General features: G+C 38.7%; 2 protein-coding genes across 5 annotated transcripts; both read right to left on the bottom strand.

Moving 5' to 3' along the window:
* Positions 1–2,341: 2,341 nt before the first annotated feature.
* Positions 2,342–4,901, bottom strand: LOC146318919 (lipocalin). 2 transcript variants are annotated; one of them, XM_084730284.1, is made up of 6 exons: positions 4,743–4,901; positions 3,792–3,931; positions 3,294–3,373; positions 3,058–3,171; positions 2,868–2,969; positions 2,342–2,782 (listed from the first exon to the last, which is right to left on the bottom strand). In XM_084730284.1, exons 1-6 carry the CDS (start codon positions 4,833–4,835, stop codon positions 2,763–2,765), a joined length of 549 nt encoding a protein of 182 aa, XP_084586410.1. In that variant the 5' UTR covers positions 4,836–4,901; the 3' UTR covers positions 2,342–2,762. The 2 variants fall into 2 exon arrangements, with proteins under 2 accessions (XP_084586410.1, XP_084586411.1); XM_084730285.1 differs by having other exon boundaries at positions 3,300–3,373; positions 4,743–4,900.
* A 5,498-nt stretch (positions 4,902–10,399) lies between these two features.
* LOC146318918 (palmitoyltransferase ZDHHC23-B-like) lies at positions 10,400–17,176 on the bottom strand. Of its 3 annotated transcripts, none has more exons than XM_084731130.1 (5): positions 16,551–17,176; positions 14,882–15,035; positions 13,351–13,989; positions 11,581–11,757; positions 10,400–11,081 (listed from the first exon to the last, which is right to left on the bottom strand). In XM_084731130.1, the coding sequence occupies exons 2-5, from the start codon at positions 14,998–15,000 to the stop codon at positions 10,808–10,810; spliced, it is 1,209 nt and encodes a 402-aa protein (XP_084587256.1). In that variant the 5' UTR covers positions 15,001–15,035; positions 16,551–17,176; the 3' UTR covers positions 10,400–10,807. The 3 variants fall into 3 exon arrangements, with proteins under 3 accessions (XP_084587256.1, XP_084587257.1, XP_084587261.1); XM_084731131.1 differs by having other exon boundaries at positions 11,581–11,748; XM_084731135.1 differs by lacking the exon at positions 14,882–15,035.

The following is a 17,176-nucleotide window of genomic DNA, read 5'->3' as shown; positions in this document are numbered from 1 at the left end:
TTATCCTTATTGTTGAGCATTGTGGGAACGCACAAAAATCTCAACTTCATAAATTCATGAGGTTTTCAGCTCTGTGTGTGATTAGAAAAGAGCAGACGAACAAAATCACTTGTTGCATGCTGTTGTGTCACATCATGCTTCTTTTGATTCTGCAACACCGGCATGCTGTATAAAATCACACACTGGGGCGGCGTTGTTTGGTTCAGTGTCAAAATCAAAGTAGCGTTGCAGCAGTATGGTGTGACCTCTGTGTAAAAAGGGCTAATGAGAGTCTGTATGTGTGTGTGTGTGTGTGTGTGTGTGTGTGTGTGTGTGTGTGTGTGTGTGTGCATGAGGGAGAGTGAATGACAAACAAAAGCATCTGTTGTGCTTCCTGGTGCTCTGACCCCACCACTCTGTAACATAGTGTGTTTTGTTGTGTTAACAGAAACACAAAGCTGGCTGTGTACAGCACAGAGAGAGAAGAAACAATCATTCTTAGCTTTCTACACACTGGGGGTCTCTGATCATGGAATGAACACAAAATACACAGTGAAATAGTGGATGTGTCATGTTAGTGAATAAAAGGTCACATTATGCATCTACAGTATATCACCATGCGAACATTACCCCATTGTCCGATATTTCAGTTTCCGGTCAGTAACTGTACTGTAAGTTGTTCAGAACTATAGTCCAAAGCAGTTGAGATGAAGCCCTGACTTACTGACAGTATTCCCTTCATGCTTCCTGGGGAGTGAAATCCCATTAATTTGAAAAAGCTGATTTCTGTGATGAGGAAAATGTTTTCAACATTGATGAGCTGTTCGTACAGATGGTTTGTTTTTCATATGAATTGACACGGTATTTGTTAAATCATAGAAAAAGCATAATCTACAAGTATCAGTGTGATACCGATATTAGGCTGGGTTTTTAAAAAATACTTCTCATCAGTATCCGTATATAACTGTCTGGTCTAAAAAGGAGTCATTCAGTGTATCTGGTGCTGCTGTTATGAATCTATGGACTGAACTCTTTGTTTTTTGCCCACACACACTCAGATGTACTTTTACCAGTAGAAAGGGAAAATGTATATCTTTTTAGATGCAACTTCAGAAGACAGGTGCTGGTGGTGTACTTGTACTATGGCTTTTTACATTTTTTGTTATCACCTGTGATTATTTCTGTTTTTATATTTATTTCATTTACAAGTTGTTGTATAGTTAAGTGTAACTAGACTTCTATGGGACGTAAATTATTGTTTTGTATACAAATCTGTACAAAGCGTGTAGATGTAAACACTTGATAAAAAGGAAATCTGAACTGTGTTGTTATGGATGTACTTCAGCGTATTTGTTAAAAAAGGTAATAAAAGCAAAGTATTTTAGCTGTTTGTGTCTTATTCTGCCCACATTGTTAAAATCCAGTTCTGCTCAGAAGTGTGTTTTGCTCATTGTTGTATCACTTGGGTGTTTGGGCTTCACTGTACAGAATGATGTATGTGCAGAGCGTGACACTAAAAGGCTGTTTATACATTCATGTGCTGAACAGGGAATGGAAGCCCATTTCTGCCACTGTAATGAGGAAAAAGAAGATCCTTTAAGTCATTATGATGAGAAACTTTGTTGAAATAATGATTATTTATCTCAAAATGACTTGCTTATCAAAATAATGACCTAGCAGCACACAATAATGATTTGGGTACTAAGTCTTTATTTTGAGATACTAACAAATTTTGAGATGATGTCTCAAAATAGTTAAATGTTTATAAGATTAAGTTATTTTGAAATAAAATGTCATTTTTTTTTATATGCATACTCATTCTGAGAAAGTTTCTCATTATTTGGATATACTGCTTTTTAGAAACTAGCTCATTATAACTAATTAGTTTGAGATACTAAGTCAATATTTTGAGAATTTTTTTTCATTATTATTTATTATTTACTTTTTTTTCTCACTACATTGGCAGAAAATGGGCTTCCATACGTTTCTCCATGCTCACCTTAAATCAGAGTTTAAAGGTATTTTGTGGAGTTTTGCTGTAAACAAACAAATGCTATATGTTTACATTCAGGTCTAAACATTTGCAAAGCTGATATTTCATAGTATGTTTGACATCTGCATTTTCATACCTCCATAGTTACATGCTTGCACTCTTCTCTCTGCCTTTGTCGGTGCATTGCTGCATTTTTTGGCACATCAGTGCCATTTGTAAATCAGTGAATTAATGTGAAATTGTTGGAATGTGCCTCACATCACCCATGTGTGCATGCATTAGAAAAATGAAACTGAGAACTATTCATGAAAAAACAGATCCATATTGATACTGGAGGTCTAAAGCTCCCCAGGGAACCTTGAAGGTGAGTACATGCAAGCATGATTTTATTTTTACAGCTTGTCTAGATGCCAGTGGACTTAAGTGAAGGAGGAGACATCTTGTGTACAACTAGATATCTTTAAAAAAAATTAAATTAGGTAATTGAACTTTGTTGTAGAAAAAACATATCAGATACATAATTATTGTAAAAGCATTTTATATGTCTCAGAACATGTCTGAAGTGAATCGTAAAAGATTGTTTTCAGTTGCAACAAGCAAAGTGTTTTATATTGAAGCCAAAATTTACATCGTGTTTAGCAACTTAATGAGCTTTTGTTAGTACATCTGAAAGAGCAGAGTAAATAACCAAAACTTTTTTTTTATTCATTCATGGCCATGATCTCATAGTTGTAGAATATTTGCAACAAAGGTCTTCAGACAGCATCATCGACATATGATGAGCTGAGAATTAGGCAGCTGGGCATTCCGCTAAAGAAAAATAGAAATGAGAAAGGTGATTAGTGCATAACAGTACCCTTATTATTTTTATATTAAATATTGATATAATAAGTACCATTTTTGGGAAGGAAAGCGATGTTTTCAGGCAGGATGCCAGTGTCCAAGGAGAACTGCCTGAACTTCTCCAGCAGGTCAGCGCTGAGGTCCATGCTGCGGCCTGTTGAACACATGACATTAATCTGCATGACTGTGCTGAACACACCGAGACTCAGGACGTTGTCTAACATGGATGATGGTGGCGTTACCATATAGTTTGTTGACAACGGTGGCGACGCCTGCCTTGGTCTTAATGGTGTGAGTCAGGGCATACTCGTCGTACTTGACATCAACCATGCACAAGTCATTCTCATTCCCCCAGCCTGATGGAGGGAGGAAGCCAGAACGGATCATGTGACAGCAGAAACGCTTTGGATGGATTAATTGTGAATGTTTCATGCGTGCCTCTATGTGTTTTTATGTGTGTGTGTTTGGATGGACTCACGCTCACTTGTGTACGTGAATTTTCCAGGCACATCCGTCTTCTTGGCCAGGTTGTTCAGCCTCCAGCAAGAGCCATTAGAGCTGCAAGGCAACCATTGAAACATGGTAAACATGTCACCACTGGACTCCCTTTTAGGTTTTCATTTTAAAGGGATTGTTCAGACTATTTAATTGGTTTGGAGAGAGCAATATCTGGCTTCTGTGACAGCAATTTCCCATAAAAAAAGACTGCCTGCCATCAAAGTAAAGCTGTAAAACTAGTACAAAAATAGTGTGCACTGGTATTAATTTAGAGTACCTTTTGGTACAGACCCTGTCCACAGCAGTTCACTGCTTAGTTTTCAAGCTGGTACTCCTCTCTGCTTCTCCAAACTGGTCACATGCCGATCTTCCATAACTAATACACTGACTATTGATAAGTACCTCATACAAACACATTTGAAATAATCTGAACTGTCCCTTTAATCTGCTCTCCTCCTGTCAGTTGTCTCACACTCACTTGAGGCTGGCGTATGAGATGTCCAGGTCCCCGTCTGCAGTCGGGGTTAACATGGCCGTGCCCACCTTCATACTGGCCCTGCGGCTGACAAACCACTGGGCATTAGTGGCAAATCCAATCAGGTACCACTTCCCTGCCACCTGTGGACACACGCAGGGCAAAAACACTGCATATACTTACAGTAACACTCACTGTAGCACAGTGTGTTTCAATCTCCATATTTCTGTGCCATGCAATTTTGAAATGTGGTCATCTGCAAGATTGTTATGCACACTTAATGTGTAAAATGTGATGGAAGGTTTAGAAAAAAATGTGGCAAATAAGCAACTACTTCAAGTAAACGGTTTTATTTTTACAAAATAGGAAGGAATTATAAACAGGTTTACAACAGTCAGTCTAAGTCAATTGTGCCTTGTCTTCATTTAATTTAGCAAATGTTGGTTTATGTATGCCATCAAACATTCTGAAGAAAATCTTGTATTTTGCCAAAAGCAGCTCCAGCTGTGAGCTAGGTATAAGAAAAATAAATAAATAAATAAATAAATAAAACAAAACCAACTAAATTGAAATAAAAATATCCAGGAAATGTCTGTAGTTTTAGTCAACCATGAGGAGACATTGGTGCATATGTTTATTGAGACTACATGGTTGTGAGTCAGTTGCCTTCACAAAATGTTGTTTGTATTGTACTACATCTTTGGAAAGTCTTCAATCATGCACCCAACAAATACCCCCCATTTTATAAAATAAGCTAGTACACTAGTAAGCTAGTAAGCTTGTAAAAACTCAAGTAAAACTAAACAGTTTTAAACAATGAAAACTAAACTAAAATGAGGAAACCAACTGAATCTAAACTGAACTGAACACAAAAATTGAAAATAAAACAACAAAATGCATACAGGCATCATAAATTAATGTTGTGCCTAAAATAAAAACAATTTAGTGTCTCACCGCCTGTAAATTGAAGTCTGCCTGGGGTACAATTTCAGAAGAAACCACCAAGGAGCAGAGCACAGCTCCCAGCAGCCTCAGGAGTAAAGTCATAGCTTCTGATCGGTCACAGAAAGGATGATGGAGAAGAGTGTGGATGTAGATCTGATGTTGAAGTTCTGCCTGACAACCCTTTTTATAGTGGAGAGTGACATTACCTTTTCCCTCCCAGCCCAAACAAACACACACACACACGCACACACACACACATACACCCACGCCCACACAAACCCTGGAGCTGGGATGGGTTCAAACACGTGAAGCTTCAGAGAAACATACAGTTTCACAGCCACAAGGTAAGCTTTTAGCTCTGCCAGGGCAGAATTCAGTCAACCATGTGAAAGATGAATGCACGGCAGTGGGCAGCCAGCAGGAGAAACAAGCCAAGAAAAATCAACAAAACCTGATCAACAAATGTGCAGAGATAACCTTCTCTCCTGCCTGTCACATAGTTAGAGCTGGAAAGCATTGTGTTTTTCATAATTCAGTTTCATGTTGCAGCCTCCTGTTTGTGAGTGTATGCTGTGAAAACAGTAACCAAGAGTGGTAAACAAAGCAATGGCTGCCCTCCAGTGCTTTCTGTGGCAGAGGGACCACAGAATACAATTCATCCGTCAGCAGTTGCAATAGTAACACACAGAGGCAACACAAATGCCCCTGCAGATTGGCTTCCTAATGCATGCATCAACATTTGGTGCATTGAAATGCTTTCCTGGGAACCGAGAGAGACTTTTATGTGTTTAAAGTCTGTAAATATTTTCCTCTCCTCGTCTGTCTGAAAGCGCATGAATTATTAGATAGATAAATAAAAACAACTTTGTATGCAGCTTGTAGCTCTCAATTTATCCATCTAGATGGTTTTAGCGTGAGTTGCTAAGTTTTGGCGATATCAGACGTCTGAGAGACGTCTGCCCTGTTTTTAATATATTGGAACTAGATGGTACTTGCCTTGTGGTGCTCAAAGTGCAAAAAAAAAAAAAAAAAAATCCACAGACCTTGTTGTGAGCAGTTTCGTGTAGGAACTACTAGCAAAAAAGGAGTTCCTACATGAAACTGCTTTGTGCTGTTGAAAGAAAGTAGTTCCTACATGAAACTGCTTACAACAAAGTCTGTAGATTATCTTGGGTAAGCGGGTCTTGATTTCTGGAAAGAGATGCTGCTGTTGACTTTTTCAAATGTATTTTTTTGATGCTTTGAGCAACATAGGCTGAATGCCATCTAGTTCTATTATATTCAAGAGAAGGTAGACATCTCTTCAGCCTATATCTCCATAACTCTGCAACACACACCAAAACAATCTAGATGGATGAACTACAGGCCAAAGGATAAATATGTATTTTTGATTTTGGTGTGAACTATCCCTTTAATCATGTCACACAGCCTCCATTAGCAAATGGAGTATAGCCTAACTGGAATATTAAATCATTCAGTTCCTGGAGGAGGCTGGAATGGATCATGGTCAAAACTTCCACTGCAGAGGTAGCCTTGAGAAACTGTGGTCAGAAGGCCAGAAAGCCATTGGTTGCCACCACAACAGGCACAGATGGCGACTGTGAAGGGAACCATCAAGCCGGAGAAGGAGACTTTTTGGGCTTCATTGGCCCGGGGGTCTCCTGGGAGTGGGAGGAATTCAGGGAGGCTATGGAGAAGGACTTTCAGGTGGACTCAAAGAAGTTCTTGCAACTATTCGATGACTCAGGAAGGGAAAGCAGGGCTAGCTCAAGCTTTGTTAGGCCTGGGAGGAGAGCTGCTGACCCCAGACTGGGAATATTGTCGGGTGGTGGAAGGAGCACTTTGAGGAACTCCACCAACACACCACCCTCATCCTGGACGAGGCAGAGTTTGAAGACTGATCTTATGAGGGTCTCCAGTCTCATAATGATAATGACCATCTTTATCAGCTGCTACATTAAAGTAACACTGATTGCACTGAAGGGATTTAAGTATATTGATGCCAATCCTTTTGTCCTTTTACATATGCAACATTTTGAGTGCAGTATATCTATGCTGTAAGTTAAGTAAAAGATCAGAACACTCCTTCCACTACTTCACTGAATTGAAGTGCACAATTGAAAACATTTCTAAGTCTGTATTTAAGGTTTTATTGTCACTTTTAGGTCAGTTGGTCACAAGGCTGAGCTCTCGACTTTCTGTAGGATCGTACCTCCACTGCTCAGATATAATTCCAGAAATAATGATAAGGAGATTTATTAAAAATAAGCTGGAAACTGTCTAGTACACTACAGGCAGAATCATGCCACAGTTCAAAGATTCCCCTCTCTTACATACCTTGCCAGTTTAAACAGGCATGTTTTTTGCCCCGAGGCGAGAAAAATTGTGGCAATGTGCCAGAAAAGCATATTGTACTTGTACACTTACATAAAACTGCAGCTGCAAAAATCTCTCCAATGAACATTTAACAGTAATTCATGAGTCATCACAAGCAGTGCAGAAAGGTTCCAAATTTTTAATCATTATTTACACAACAGACTGAGTTGTTAAAGTGTCAAACAGATTTACAAAAGGAACAATTAACTGTGTAATAAAGGTAATGGTTTGTCTGGGGTGAAATGAGTTCATGTCATGTTGGGAAAATGGGACAAGTCCTCCAGTTATTCCAACTTTAGATTGTTCACACATGACTGATCTTGTTATATTACCATAAATAAAGCCTATATAAGCAATTCTGGCTTGTTTTAGTTACAGTTTGAATGAGCAGCATTTATCTTGAAATGGAGTACATTAGCACACCATCCAGAAAGTAGATGAAGGGAATATATGAATTGCTCGATTTAAAATTTTATGAATAACTGAAACTTCCCATCTAACTGCTTCATGAGACTGTAGATCATCACAGGAAAAAAAATGACCTAATATTTTGTTAACAGCTCTTTGCCCAAAGCAGTAGAAGTCTCTGTGATGAGATATCTGTCCTGTGTGCCAAGGAGCTGTGAGGCATGCATGTATACACACACACCATACATGAATACAGTATGTTCTATACATTCATTGAAGGCAAGAAAAAAAAAAAAAAAGAATGATTGTAATAAAATAAAAGGAGATTTGAATCAGGACACAAGAGTGAAGTTCTTGTTTTTTTGTTTTTTTTAATTCTCAGTCATAGATATTCACCTCTGATATGAATGTGATAGAATGAACAAAATACATTTTAAATTTTAAACTCAGGGAGTTTAATGTGCTGAGTCTGCTGTGGATAAAGTTAACATATCGGCCTGATGATGGCGGTAGAGGAAAGCTCTTGGAGGGACCAAAATGAAAAGAGTTCTACCTTGGGTTTTATGTTGAGCAGCATGAAAGTGTAAAATTTCATGGTGGTGCTGAATATTCAACAGCAAATTAAATACAAATCTGCTCATAGTTTTTAAGACACCTTGTCATGGATAAATGTGTTGGCCAAGAGGGTATTTTCAACTGCAGATGAGGCTAAAGGAATCATGACAGGTTTCTTTATCTACATACCACATTTCATCTCAGTCTGATCAGTAGTTGTTGCGGTGAACCAAAGCTTTATAAACATCTTTAGGCACTGCAAGACGAACAAAGCTTATAAAACTGATCAGACATTGTACTGACATTTGGCTGTAAGTTATTCACATGAGAAAATATCATGGGAAAATAATATATTTTGTGGCAGGGATAATTATGCCACACTAGTGTTTAAAAATGGTAGATATGTATAGACAGGTTATATGACAATAATGTTACATATTACGACTGTTGAAAATTAGATTAAATGACCTGTTTACAAAAGATGTAGATGTGCAGGTGGACAGTGTGTATCCTAGACAATTTAAAAATGCAGGGACATGTTCAATTAGAAAAGTTCACAAGTTTTACTGCTGTAAAATATGATAACTGACAATTAAAGCTTGGTTGAGCCGATCAGTGTAGGTCTAGAGCCATACAGCTTTAATGCACAGACTGACCTGAGGGTGGCACCAGAGGAAAGATCATCCATACCAGCCACTGGCATGGACTTACAATGGAGTTAAGAGACCAGATAAGCATATCAGTTGATGGACTGAGTGATTTAAATGGAGGAACTGTATTGATTTAAACAGCTAGATTGATGGCTCCAGATGTGCATTATAATAACTGATAATGGAAAATAATGGAGTGAAACACTGGAGTGTAGGCATTATAGGAGAGTACATATATTGTTTAGTTTGGATTTTTATGCAGCGTAAGGGTAAAGAGATTTACTTATACACATTAAATGTTACACATCACAGTGTTGGACAGGATTGTGGCCTTCAGCTTAATATAAATAAATAATATCTGTAATTGACTGTACAGAAACAATCTCTGCATGTCTCAAAATGTGCAGGTCTGGACAGTGTAAAAATGTGCACTGCTGGCACTATGAGACAGCAATAGACAAAAAACATTAGATTAAAAAATCAATATCAGAGCACTGCAGACAATAATATTAAGTAAATACAGGAAAAAACAAGATTGCATCAGTCATAACAGTAAAGATGACTGATGCTGGTGCAGGAAGTTATGACTGTAATGTTACACCCACACTGACTCACTCACAGGGGTCAGATGCAGGGCTTTATCTGTCTGTGCCAGTTTTTAATGCCTGTTTTGTTATATCTAATGCTGACTGAACAGTCTAACATTAGGCTTTATAGAAGTGCTAGGATGGGATATATAGATGGGATATATAATCTCTCCAGCATGTCTCCATTTCTCCTAGGTTTATGACCTCAGCTGGCTCTTTTTACTCTTTTTAAAGCCAATAGCTCCCACCAAGAGCAAGCACTGAGGTGACAGCAGTGAGAAACCTTCCTTTCAACAGGCAGAAACCTCAAGCTAACATGCTCAACATTACATCATACATTACATCACTACAACATAAAAGAAGTCGATGTAGCTACCGTGATGTCACCCATTAGTTTGTGTATTATTGTGTTAGACGCTTGAGTTTAGCCATTACTTTCTCTTTTTTTTGTGGCTGATAGGTTGCCATGGTAGTGACTGATCACTCATAAGGTAGCCATGCCCTTCCCTGCTTAATTGTCTATTTTACTTTAAATGCAATTGTCATTTACAAAATGAACATCATGCTGTATAGAAGAAGAGTTGAAAGTAGAAATTGAGATCATAAACTCAAAAAGAAACTGTTTGCTGAAGCAATAAAGTCAAGTGAGAAGTAGTGTCATTTTCTCATAAGTTGACATACAATCAGACTTCTTTTTACAGACCTTGTAGTCTGCTGCTGGCAGGCTACACCCACTTCTTTAATGCCATCTCTGCAGTACATATTAGCATGGTAAAATGCTAAATGTCAAATGCCACATATTATAAAGCATGTTAACATTCAAATGTGCAAAACATGCTAATGACAAGCATGTTGCGAACATGGATTTAGTTCATGACAGCAGAGTCAGAGCTGAGTCTATCAAATTACATCTGAGGAGTTGCAGTAAGGTGGCAGCTCAAACTTACAAATTAAATCTGAGAAGTCCTGTGGTCACTGCACAGAGGACAAACACTTTCAGTTACTGTCACAATATCTTTCATCTGGTGCAAAACTGCATCTTTTACACTGATCTCCATTTTTGCCTTTACATGAACTCCACGGAGTCAGCTCTCATTAATTACAAGGTTTTATTTCATTTTTTTTAAACTGACATGCAGTCAAAAATATTTTTCAGTCAGACAGCATAACAATGTTCACTTTCTGTGAGTAGAGAAAATACAGTATGTACAATAACATGGCAGTGCCTGCAGCCTTATGCCTGTAGGTTATTTTCTCAGACAACTGTGCAACAAATTCCAACCCTAAAACAATTATGAATGTGTAGTTTATTAAGCAGTACCTCAATATTATCCTGTAACTTATAGAGCTCTTAATGTATTATATGAAGAGGCTGGAATGCAATAGTCATTGGAAGTAATCAGCTGATATATCCTAATAAATACGTGAGATGGACATGTTCACACATGCTGCATTAACAGTGTGTTATGATTGTGTTACTGGAGAGTCTAAAGCAAAACTAGACCAAGTCAGGGAGGCTGGAGCGAGGAGAAGGCGAAGCATCTGCCATGGTGAGGAACTCAACCCAGTTCTGACAGAAGCCACGTGAATACTCTCCTGTGTCGATGACGAGTCCCCACAGACGGCTCTGGCCCGCTTTATTCCTCAGAGCCAGCCGAGACTCCCGCTCTGTCACGTTGAAGCTGATGTTCACAACTTGCGTTACCAACAGGTAAAACAAACCAGCTGTGACAATACTGCTGTACCAGGCACAGGTGAAGCAAAGTGCTGTGCTGTAAACACAAACAAGGAGTTACTGTAACAACAACAATATATAATGTTTGAAAGGCATGTAAAGGAACAGCATTTTCAACTTTTTTGCACTCAAAATTTCTTTTAGGACAATGCTAGGCTATTCACTGTGTGGGAAATGACAAAGTTTGTATTGTATTGTAAATTTGTATTTGTATTTCCGCTTTTGTTGTCTAATGTAATCTCAGCATCATTGAAAATGAGGGCCACCTCTCAATGTGTCCCTGAGAAATAAATACGGGTTGAATGAAAAATTTGGCTAATAACTAGACAAAAACATATACACACTGATTACACGCTAATGACAACATAATTAGGAATATTACATTTCAGTCCTGCCATATTCTGCCAGTATATCTCCAAACTCTTAGACACTGCACCTTTGAAGAACTGTTGCAATGTTGACTTCTCATCTACTCTTACATTAAGTCACCTGCAGCTTTCGGTGGAGACAGAACAAAAAAGAGAGCTCTACTGTACCTAGAATGAGTGTAGACAGCGGGGCAGTAGAGGAGAGCCGTCATTAGATACTGACGAGGACACAGGCTGCGAAGCACCAAACTGATCCCATACAGAGAGGTCAACACGAACACAGACAAAGTCAGCAGGAAACTGCGATGGTTTGCCTGTCCGACACAGCTGTTTATCCTGCAACACCTCAACACATACAACCACAACACAGACACACAACACAAGGTACCAGTCAGACCAGATGACACCATATGTAGTTTTTTAGGTTTACATTTGAATGACTTTTGTTCATATTGTTTCATAAATAATCATATGTCTTTCTTCACTTAATATCATATATTCTAGTGTAGTGATAATAGATAAAGTATGCTCATACATGATGCAATGGATATATCTATAGCCAGGGAATGGGAAAATTACTGAATACCCACATTTTATTTTACGTCTCAGGTCATAAGTGTATTACAGACTTTCTTAAACTAATCACACTTGTGGCTTGCCTAGATTTAGCACTAGGGAGCTGGTAGGGTTAAACTCAGGCCAAAAAATGCAGATATTTGTGTTCACACATACAGCTCCTCTGAGTAGCTTGTGGATTCTTGAGTTGCTGTGCGAAAGGGGTGTAAAAGGAGTTTAGGAGACAATGCAGCACTTGTGCATAAGATGCAAAGTGGTTTATTGAGAATATTTTTAGTGCAGACTCAAGGTTGCAGACTGTTCAAGCACTACTCAGTGCTAGTTATTTGACTGGGCAGAGTGCTGATATACAGTATAACATCACTGGGACTTTTAACTACATGTATTACTCTGCTTTACAGGGTAAAGGGGACGTCTTGTACAGTGATGATTCAGGCCTTATTACTGTGGGATCCCTGTCATACACTTTTTAATCTGACAAAGTGCAAAGACCAGAATACAAATACAGCAGTTTTAACAGCTTTTGACCTATTATTCAAGGAAAATACCCACGCTTACATGCATTCCTGTTACCATGGTTAAGAAATTATCCAAATAAATATATGCATGGATTATACGGATCAATTACAAGACTGATCCCTGAACAGATTTCATTATCAGCAAATGGATTCATCTTAATGTTTCAACCTACACAAATTAGCTAGTTAGCTGACATTCATGTGCAGGAAAATGTTTGTGTGTTACTTGGCAACAGTCAAGTCCCAGTCCAGTTACAGAACTATTTGTGTTGGTGGAGGCGAATAAATGAGTAAATAAACAAACAAACAACAATATCAACTTTTGTTGCTTACTACTGTTAACTAATAAATGGTGCATTTTGATCTATTGTATGAAAACAATATTGCACTTGAGGTTGTGTTGTTGTACTAAATATCAGCACGACTGTGATTTGGCTGTACAGCCAGAGATATTCAGTACAACAGAACTCCCTCTTGTGTGGTGCTGTTTTGATCCAGCACACAACAAATACAACTACACAACTGTGTGTAAGCGGGAAATTTTTAAATTAAAGTTTAATGGCTGATTCACATCAAATATGTCATGATGAATTTACTGTTGACTGACCAGTATGAATGTTTCAGCCTATTTGTAGATGTCAAGCCCAGACAAATTCAGATCAGGAGGACCATCAACATGTTTAGACCTGTGATTAGTAATTAGAGGGTTATCTAATCCATCATAAGTCTATATTCATTTTCATGATCTGTTGTGAATGCACAACTCAGAAAAAGAATGATTGACTTAGAAGTGAGAAGAAGAAACACAAGAAATATATAAATATTTATGTTAAATCCAACCCACCAGATGCAGTGGTGGTCCAGTCGAAGGACACAGGATCCACAGGTTCTACAGTGTCCGGCTCGTGGGGGTCGCATTACTTTACACAGAGGACACCTGCTCCATTTGGCTGTCAGAGCCTCTTTTGTTGCCTGTAACTCTGCCGCAGCAGTCCCCGAGGAGGAGGCTGCTGATTGGATAGATCCATTACGGTGTGCAGAGTCCTTGCCAGGCTCCTGACCATGACTGTGTGCTTCATGTGTTGAAGTGGTCACAAGTCCCGGGCCTCTCTTGGTGTGAACCAGACAGACGATGGTGAAAATCATGCCAGCGGTCACAGTGCACAGCTGCAACTGGCTGACGTCACCACGTGGTAAAATCTCTGTGATGAACAGGTAATACATGTAGAACAGGGAGTAGAGTGACAGAGTGAGGAAGAAGAGGGTACGCCTCCTCTTTTTGTGTGTGGCGTAGTAGTACCACAGCACCAGGCCAGGCAGAGCGGTCAGGATGATGATTCCCAGCAGGTAGTGCAGCGCTGCAACCCGCAGCAGGAGAGGCAGCAGCACCAGGGCTGGGATCATGGAGATCTCCAGGTTGTCAATTATGGCCCCAAGTACGGCAGAATGATACCCACATTTAGGTGGTCTGTCTCTCAGCCACCTACAGAGAACAGGAGTCATCAAGTCATTGTTTTTGTGGCTGAGACAGATGCTTTTTTAATTACTGGAACATCATTAGTTTTTGAACACACTGATTTTGAATTAAGAACTGGTCTTTCCTTTTTTAAATTTAGGATTTACAGAGTAGCTTACATTGATGCTTTAAAATGCCATTATATTGAGGAAGATAATAGGTTTTCTATCTTTTTTTCTTTTTTACTTTGTGATGTAATCTCAATAAAGGATTTCTAACAAGGGCCAGACTAACCCTTTAGGGGGGAAATATGAGGTGTGGGCCCCTCATTTCTCCTCCTCTCTGTGCTGTGCATTATCACTCAATAATTGACTGTTTCTAAGTCCTGCCACAATTGAGCTAGCTTGGTAGCTGGAGGAACCTTGGTCAACTTTCTCCTAATGTTAACAGAATGCTAGATAATTATGTAGCTAACAATTGATGTAGATTAGCTGGCTAGTTAGCTCTCATTTTGCCAAGCATTTTTTTTAAGACTGTTCTGCTTAGCTCCACCCTACTGTGCTGTGATAGTTTGCAAAGACTGTGCTCTGATTGGTTGTGAGCGCAACACTGTGTTCACAACCTTCATGTCGGAATTACAAGTTACAAGTCATCGAGGCAACGAATATTAGACAATCACAGCACAGTAGGGGAGACTAGGCAAAACAGTCTTGGGAGGAAAATAACACTTTTGCAAACAATAGCTATCAGTTGTAGCTAGTGAGCTAACAATTGAAATACATTATCTTAACAGATCCATTATGGCGTGTGGAGTCCTTGTCAGCCTAACATTTAAGTCAAGCAACAAAAGGCTTCTTTTACTTTCCAGTACAGTACTATATTCTAGTGGTACTGACTCTTTTCCTCAAGCTCTTCGTACCTGTTAAAGGCTTCATCCAGATCTTCACAGTCACAGCAACATCCGTACTGGTAGATATCACACTCACAGCAACACATAGGATCATCTGGCTCTGGAGGCTTTAACTTCTCCCATTTCATAATGGCTTGCTAAAGATGACTTTGAAGTTTACAAGCTGTCATTTCAACACAAAAGGCCGTCATTTCAAAACTCTGCACTCCTGAACCATGAACCATGAACAGTTACAGCACACTGGTGTAGAGAAACTGCTAAAATATCTTACTAACTGCTGCATAACAAAGGGACTACACACAGCACGCAGCCACTGTCTGCTGCAAGCACACACGCACATGTACATAAAGATCTGACCCTAACTTAATGACCTCTCTCCAGTGACTGAATGTAACTAAGTACATTTACTCAAGTAATCTACTATCTAAGTACACAGTCTTTTCTTTTCATGTCACTTTATACTTTTACTCCATTACGTTTTAAAGGGAAAGATTGTACTTTCCACTTCAATACATTCTCTGGCAGCTTTATAACATTACAAATTTTACACATAAAAGGTCTAAAGTGCTTATAAAATATGAAGCTTTGTTATAAATTAACCCACCCAATAATTTTTATCAGTACAACTAAAATGCTTGTCAGAAAATTAACTATTTTAATAATCATCTGAATGAGATAATCTGAATAAGATTATTTGCAGTGAATATAAAATAGTTCAAAATGAGCCCCATCTCAACAACTACAGCAGAGAAATTCTGCTTTAGTTTTAGGAGTAATAATAATCTAATGATATCATATACATTCTAATATAACAGTCATGAAGAAGATTTCTCTGTATTGAGCTCTTTTACTTTTTAAGTAAATTACTATTTTTATTTAATTAACATTTTCAACACCTCTGTCTTCTTCCAACACTGACCTCTCCCTTTATTGTTTCTACAGAATGATGACAAAAATGAAATCCAGAATCTCGTGTAAATCTAACTGCAGGAGATTTATATAAAATAATGCACACATTTGATTGCAGTTTTGAGTCCAAGATAAACAAGGCATGGAAACAGGTGACTGCAATAAATCTACCACTACTTTGACAGTGTGTGATGATATAAAACCTCTGTAATCCCTATATGATATTTATAAAGTCACACAATAACAATACACTATTATTTGGATTACAGCAATTTATACTGGACTCAACCTAATATCTGTAACTTACTAGAGTTGCTAGATCTTCTGTTTGTTATAAAAATTAATCATGCCCAAAAAATCAGAAGATTCTCAGTCCCCAAGAGCTCCTAATGCAATTTGTTGAAACAAGGCCACAGTGTCCTCGGGGACAAAGTATCTGGGCCAGCAAACCCAAGTCCTCAACACTCAGAGATGCACTTGAGTTATTGTCAGTGTGAGTTATTACTTTATTCTGGTTTATAACTTGGGTTACAGCCTCTTCGTACAGAACCTGTCCCAGACTTAGTATTAAAAATAAGAAGACAAAATATACACTTCAGTCAAATTCAGTCTGTTTGTCTTATGGAGTTGCCTAATTCAACAGTTTTAATATCCAAGACTATTACTCACCAACAATGATTTATTTAATTCTTTATCCAAATATTCTAGTTGCGTTAAAACAAATGTCTAACTTGCCAAAGCCAAAATAAACCTTTCCTTTTTTTCTTACCTTTAGGCTCCACAACAAAAAACATCAATAAACGTGGTCTGAAATGCCAGATTTTCTCTTTCCAGGTAAAAGTTGTGCGATATTCAGCAGATGATGAAGAGGAAAATGATTAAGAAGATGACCCCTTGTCACCAAGCTCCCTCTGTCAATGACTGAGGAGGGCAAGAGAAAAAAAAAAAAGAAAACAGCAGCCTACTTTCTCATCAGTCATTTGTGTTGAAAAAGGAAATTGGCATGTTTCTGCTCTGGTGGCGGTGCTGCAGCGACACAGTATCAGTGCACTGAGATGGTTTTCATTTCTTAGATTCCCACGGTGGAAGTCTCCCAACAGAAGGCAACTGGGATTCCTCCTGACAAGTGGTTTGATATTGTGTTGCATCTGCCAGCTCACTTTCCCCAAGACTATCTTCCTCACATGTCATTAAATAGTTCACAAGTCGTTCCCCAGCAAAGCCTATTTCTGATGCACAGCCTCTATTAGACACTATCTGAAGTTTTAACACTGGCATGCTTGGTAAATATAGGCGCTACCTCAAGTGGCTGTGGAAGCCAAGAGCCTTTCATACCTTGATCCCCAGCTGACAGGCCATGTTGAGGTGTTCAACAGCAGCCCTGACAATCCACAC

This window comes from Lutjanus erythropterus, chromosome 11, assembly GCF_056507025.1.
Source record: "Lutjanus erythropterus isolate fLutEry1 chromosome 11, fLutEry1.hap2, whole genome shotgun sequence".
Lineage (NCBI taxonomy): Eukaryota > Metazoa > Chordata > Actinopteri > Lutjaniformes > Lutjanidae > Lutjanus > Lutjanus erythropterus.
The sequence above is the reverse complement of the archived record's forward strand: the minus strand, read 5'-3'. Positions and strand labels throughout refer to the sequence as shown.